Source organism: Oreochromis aureus, linkage group 22 (genome assembly GCF_013358895.1).
Source record: "Oreochromis aureus strain Israel breed Guangdong linkage group 22, ZZ_aureus, whole genome shotgun sequence".
NCBI lineage: Eukaryota > Metazoa > Chordata > Actinopteri > Cichliformes > Cichlidae > Oreochromis > Oreochromis aureus.
Window position 1 is genome coordinate 24,095,510 of NC_052962.1, and position 6,358 is coordinate 24,101,867.

The 6,358-nt window shown below is 41.0% G+C and overlaps 1 protein-coding gene across 2 annotated transcripts; it reads right to left on the reverse strand.

Annotated features, from left to right (window-relative positions):
* Nucleotides 1-1,371: 1,371 nt before the first annotated feature.
* eomesa (eomesodermin homolog a) lies at nucleotides 1,372-5,729 on the reverse strand. 2 transcript variants are annotated; one of them, XM_031738727.2, is made up of 7 exons: nucleotides 4,857-5,729; nucleotides 4,258-4,412; nucleotides 3,322-3,443; nucleotides 2,887-3,045; nucleotides 2,649-2,710; nucleotides 1,797-2,515; nucleotides 1,372-1,670 (listed from the first exon to the last, which is right to left on the reverse strand). In XM_031738727.2, exons 1-7 carry the CDS (start codon nucleotides 5,564-5,566, stop codon nucleotides 1,657-1,659), a joined length of 1,941 nt encoding a protein of 646 aa, XP_031594587.1. In that variant the 5' UTR covers nucleotides 5,567-5,729; the 3' UTR covers nucleotides 1,372-1,656. The 2 variants fall into 2 exon arrangements, with proteins under 2 accessions (XP_031594587.1, XP_031594585.1); XM_031738725.2 differs by having other exon boundaries at nucleotides 1,372-2,515.
* Nucleotides 5,730-6,358: the final 629 nt, after the last annotated feature.

Consider the following 6,358-nt stretch of genomic DNA (forward strand, 5'->3'; position numbering starts at 1 on the left):
CTGAGAGGCCGGGGCAATCAAGCACTCTACCTTGTTAGGAGGTGTTAATTGGAGTTAGTCAGACTCCTCACTTTGTCAAGGAGTCTGACAACAGAATTAATTAGAATTCAAGTATGTAAATCAATTCAAATTGGGGTCCTTATGGGGATGGATATGAAGTATTTTCACTGAAGAAAAAACAGGCGCTGAGAACATGAGCCAAGAAGTCTCGGTGTGAATATTATGACTTCTCTTTTTGCGGATTTTAGTTTCACCAATCCACTTTTGGAGAGGCCATAGATGCACAGTATAAATAGAGGTGTTAAGCTGAACGCTGCCCTTAGATGGATGGTTTATGGACTGTTTTCCATTTAGTTTTTTTCTTCTTCGTGTTTTCTAAGTATACACATGCCTCACATGCAGTTGCATTCTTAGGTAAATGATAAAATGTGTGAAAACGCCATGGCAACAACAGTGGAAATGGTAGTACTCCCTCCCCGCTTTGTGTGCTTTTCACCTAATTGAGTCTATGTTGTGAATCATGTCATGTAAAACTTGTAAACCTTATACTTAAATTGCACGTTGCTCACTTGAATTGTGAGCCGCTGTGTTACCTTGTAACACTTATTTGTGGCATGAAAAGGATGGCTCAGCGCTTTTATGCATACGCGCCGTGGATTCTGAGAATTTCAGCTTTACATTTCCATCGGTGAAGCACAAGAAAATACACTACTGTTGCCTTAAAACAACCTCTACTCTATATACCATCCCGTGTCATTAATATTTACTGTTTCCTCTGATTATTACTATTTATTGTCACAGTTGTCTGCATGTGAAATAAAAAAATAATAATTAAAATCCATATTTTTTTAAATAAATCAGACTAAATATAGTTTATTAGTGAGATGGGTCAAATTTTAATCAGCTGAAACATGAAAAGTACAGCTGGAAACGGTGTTCATTGTGTGCCTTATTCGCATGACGATATTTGGTTAAAACTTATGACCTCAATCTATACAAACACAAAATAAGGCAGAATTGTCTTTCACTGGCTTTTGCTCGGTTTGAGAGAACCGGCATGTTCAGATTCACTGTGGATTTTACACACTTTATTATTTTGTTGCAAAGTCAACGATAATTAGGCGTGCTTTATTTTGAAGGCCAGAATTTTCAGCCGTAAAAGGCAGTAGATTGTAAAAAAAATGAGAAACATGCTCTTCAATTGTACTAAAATGTCTTAAATGCAGTGTTTTTATCAAACGCGGGAGCTGTTTCGTCTTAAAATGCACATATAGATTTGTAGTTGCGGCTAGTGAACATCCAAGAGCTGTTACTGATCGCGCTTCGTATAAATAAAACATACTCAGACATTTGAACAGCGCTTCATGAAAAGCTGTTTTATTATCCATTTAATAACACCTCCATGAAGACAATTTGTACAAGATACATCACATTCTAAAGTGCACAAATACTGTACAACAAAAATGACTTAAATATGCATGGGGGACGGGAGGGGGAAAAAAATCACATCTGTCAAAAAAAGTTGCAAAAATAAAGGAATTAATTGGTACATGCTTTTAATTTTAAAAACAACAATCACTATGCATGTTTCTGCTCAGGTATGTGGGAGGGGCTGGCCTGGGAAAAAAACCTTGTGCAGCTTGCTTGGGGGGAACACTAAGCTTTGGCACCTTTAGAGAAAAGAGAAAAAAGACATTAACAAGGAATGGAGATCACTCAATAAAAACGAAAGATTTATATTTAGTTTAAATAAATAGAGTCTTAGGGGCTTGTGTAGAATGCATAATAACCCATGCCTTTTGGGTTGTCCTTGTTGTACTCCTCCGTGGTCAAGTCCTCACACTTGATGGTTGGGGAGTTCTCTGTGCTTGAGCCCCCTGGGGACATCCTGCGCCTCTTGCACACCATGGAGTACACACCAGAATCAGCAGAGTCCACTGATTTCAGTGAGTGGGACGTTTCAATCCAGGTTGAGGTGGGTGGCGCGTTCTCCTCAGGCAGCTTTTCCTTAGTTGCCCCCAGCTGGTCCTCCGGGAAGGCTGGGGGGCTTGGACGAGGGGACCAGGGAAGGCCTGTGGTCATTTTGCGCTGGTAAGAGCTTCTGGTTCCCCAGCCTGCAGCCATGGAAGCGAAGGCCGAGTCTGGGTAGTAGCTGAGAGCATGGGATGTCTGCAGGGACAGGGGCTTAATGCCGTACGACAGCAGGCTACTTGTGGAATAGTCATTCTCGTATGACAGATCCAACTTGTTGGAGCCCGGCTGCTGAACTGGGGGGACAAACCAGCGCTGGGCAGAGGCAGCTGCACTGGCATCCTCACTCTGCGGGGAGAGAAGGCTGTTGGTTTGGGGAACGGCGCGTTCGCCAGGGTAGAATCGGTTCTGAGGCAGGTTGTTGACAAACTGGTCCTGAAAGAAAGGCTGCATGGCATAGCGGGCTCCGGGCACAATCTGGGTAGAGCGCGGCGAGTCTGTAGGAGATGGAGTCAGCCTGTCACTCTCTGGAGCTGTGTACATCCTGTTTAGCAAATAAAGAAAACAAATACAAAAATGAACTGCAATTGGCTACTACTGGTTTTGAACAAACAACAAATAAGGGCACCACACAAAGAAAACCAAAAACCACATTGCTTTGAATGCAAAACACGTACGAGTCATAGTTGTCCCGGAAGCCTTTTGCAAATGGGTTGTGATCTATCTTTAGCTGTGTAATCTGAAAGAAAGACGAAAGCTTGTATTAATAATATGCATCTTTGGGTAAACAATTACATTACAAGACTGAAAAACAATATTAAAGATGGCGGTTTTTAAAACAAAATTTAGGATCAAATCATTTTAATTTGTTGTATCAGAAAGGGAAAAAAATAAAAAGACTAATCGTGTGCTTACATCTGTGTTCTGATAAGCTGTGACAGCTATAAACTGGTTTTCTGGGAAGGTGAAGGTCTGAGTTCTGGCCTCATTGCTCATGTCCTCCACTCCATCTTCTGTCACCTCCACAATGTGCAACCGCGGCTGATATTTATGAAGTGACTGCAAGACTATCATCTGAAAATGAGAAGTGGTTGATAAGTGCAACGCTATGCATGCTGATACATATGACTGCAGCTGCAAGTCTTTATGATTCAGTGGAAAGGGGAACTCGTTCACAAATATTAGTCAAAGACTGGAAATATTCTGGAAATGTAGCCAAGCATTTGCAGCTGATGATAAAAATAAATAAATAAATAAATAAATAAAGCAAAAGTATTTGAAACACTCTATTTCACAAAAAAAAGAAGAAGAAAAAGAGAAATTCAGCCATATCTAAAAACTATATCTAACCTGTGTGTTGTTGTTGTTGGCTCCTTTATTGTTGGTCAGCTTCAACTTGCTAAAAGAGATTTCTTGCCTCATCCAGTGAGCACCGGTATTTGGGGATTCAGGATGAACATACACCTTGTTACCTAAAATTAAAAAAATTAAAAAATCAATAGACTTTTAGTAACATGACTAACTGAAAGAATATAAACATGGGTCTGTGCAAAACTGCAAAAAATATTAAAAAGCACATGCAGCTATTTTGTATTTGTTTCTTTTTTCAGAAGCAATAATTCTTCTAATCATACTAGGCCTGTGTTACAGTAAAATCAAATAAATCCATAAAATGTGACTAAAATGAAAACATGCCTGTAACTGTAATTTTAAAATATTAAATAACTTTCAATAACTGACAGTAGTTCTGATGATGAGGATGATTTTATGAATCCTTCCCTATTTATTTGAACCAAAACTGACACTTGAAAAACGAATGCTTCCCTCATATTTTCTCACATCTCTATTCAACTTTTACATTTTAAAATGAAGGTGCTGTTTTTTCATGTATTTAAAAGTTTTAACTGTTAAATATAGCACTTATTTAAAAGCCACATTTATCGAGTAATTTCACACCTTACAGGCTCACGGCAAGGACGTGGCCATTTAAATTAAACTGCACCGAAGGTGATATGTTGCTGCGTTAAAACACTGGAAACTCCCTTTAAAAAATACGCTTCACAAAAATGATCGATTTTTTTTCTTGTCAGTAAAAGCTTATTTATTTATTTTTTTTAATATAAGGGTTTGTTTGTTTGTTTGTTTGTTTAAAAAAAGCCTTGTGGCTAAATAGCATCTGTTGCATCGTTTCTAAAAAGCTTTGTCATTTCTTTTTTGATTCTTTAAAGAAAATATTCACTAAAACAAAATACAATTTAAATACTCGTAAAACTTTGCATTACTCACCTTGCATATTATTGTCTGCTTTTCCACAAGTGACCCACTTTCCGCCCTGAAAGCGCCAGTGATTCGGGTCAGCCAAAACAATTTCCACAAAGACATTGTAATGCGCTGTGAGGTTGAGTCCAGTGATGTTGAAACTGAGGAATGGAAACATCCGTCTGGGGGCAAAAAAAATACAACAACAGGAAAAATTCGTTAGCTTTTAGTGCAAAAGACACAAAATTGCAAAGCAAAACTTTATCGATGAACGTCTTCACGGGTTGAATTTGCCAGAATTATTTAATCGTGCTCGTTTTTGTTTTTTTGCAGATTTAAATGTACACATTTTTTGTTAGTGCCATGATTGTCCTGATGCGTAATTGGGCAGTAAAACTCCCCCCAAACTAAAACTGAAACCCTGCCACCCCCGACGTGTTGGGTCGGGGGTGGGAGAATAATTAAAATTTTGCGCCTGCATAAAATGTTACAAAAAATGAACAGCCATTCTTGTAAATAAAATAAAATATAATAAAATACTTTATGGAGCAGATGCAAGTAAACACGACTTTAATGTTTAATTTGCTGTATTGTTAAATCCGTCCTTTTTAACCAAACGTGCTTACCTGCCCTGCTTAGTGATGATCATCTCGGTCTGGTGCCGGTGGAATTTCAACCACAGAGGTCGGTTGCACAGATAGACCTGCGCTCTGGCTCCGGCGGCAGACCCCGGCAGAGACATGGAGCCAATACCCGTCCCTGTCCCGGGATAGGAGGGATACAAACAGCCCGGACCCTGACTGAACTGATACCCTCCGCTGCTAAACTGGCTCCGACCCGTACACACGGAGGAAGAGGAGAAGCCTGTCGGCGGCAGGACGGATCCGTAATGTAGTGAAGCCGGGTACCTGGAGCTGCTTGACCCGGTGTACACCGACCCGGTCTGTCCTGCGTAAGGAAAGAGTGAACAGGGGCTTGCCATGTCTGAACTCGCCTGGGACGACGAGATGAAGTATCTGTCAGAGCCAAGTTCATCTATGTTGTACCGGCGACCGTTCGTCAAATCGTCCTCACCCAGCACCGGGGAGCCTTTCCTCCCATCGGGCCCGGCTTTAGTGAAAGTGTCCCCCTCTCCCTCGCCAAGCATCCCGTTTCCCACCCCGCTCAGATACTTCTTAGGAGCGTTGCTGGACTCTGATTCCGTCCGGTCTACGTCTTGATATTCAAGCTGCGACGATGGCCTGGGGCTGTTGTTAGCGCTGTCCGACGAGGACAGATTGTAAAAGGTCTTGGGTAAGTTGATATTAGCGCTGGGAAGGATGTTCTCTAACTGCATTGTTTTCAAATCTTGCAATAAATAAAGAATTTCAAGAGTCCAGGGTGAATCTCAGCCAAGGAGGTGCCACAGTCGCCCTGGTTGTCTCTGTCTCTGCAGCCTCCCTCCCTTACGAATGACGGGAGGTTGAACCCTCTCCGCACCTACAGATTTTCAGATGAGATTATTGCCTGGGTAGGGGATGTTCAGCGCCTCTTATAAGACGACTTATAAGAGAGCTGAACCTCTCTGTTAGGGGAGGAGCTCTTGAGAAAGCATGAGGGGGAACCAGCCCTCTCCATAGCCAATAGCCGCACTACTCTAATTCAATTAGAAAGTGTGCGGTAGGAAGAATACGAGAGAAAGAAGAGAAAGTTTATTTTATTTATTTATTTGTCTTTTATCCCTTCGCGGCAGTAGATGTGACTCATACGGAACAATGTCTTCACGCAATTTCGTGCCGTTTCACTATAAAAACAATAATAAAAATCAGTGCACGAAAACATATTGTTTGCTGTACAAACAACGCTGAAGAGGAGAAGCTTTATTTCTGCACAAACAGAAACTGACAGCGTTTGGTCGCATTTCACAAGTTTTGCATCTCCAGTCACTCGCGGAAAATCGCTTCTGATCAGCCATCACCGATCGGCACAGAGACAAAATACATATTCAGATATAAAGAGTCACGTTACGGTCATTTGTACTTATCTGTAAATACAAATCAACAGCCCGTGAAAACTACCCTACTGAGAAAAAAGAAAAAAGAAATCGCATGTGCACCATATAAACTATAATTGGACTCCTGCGCCCCTT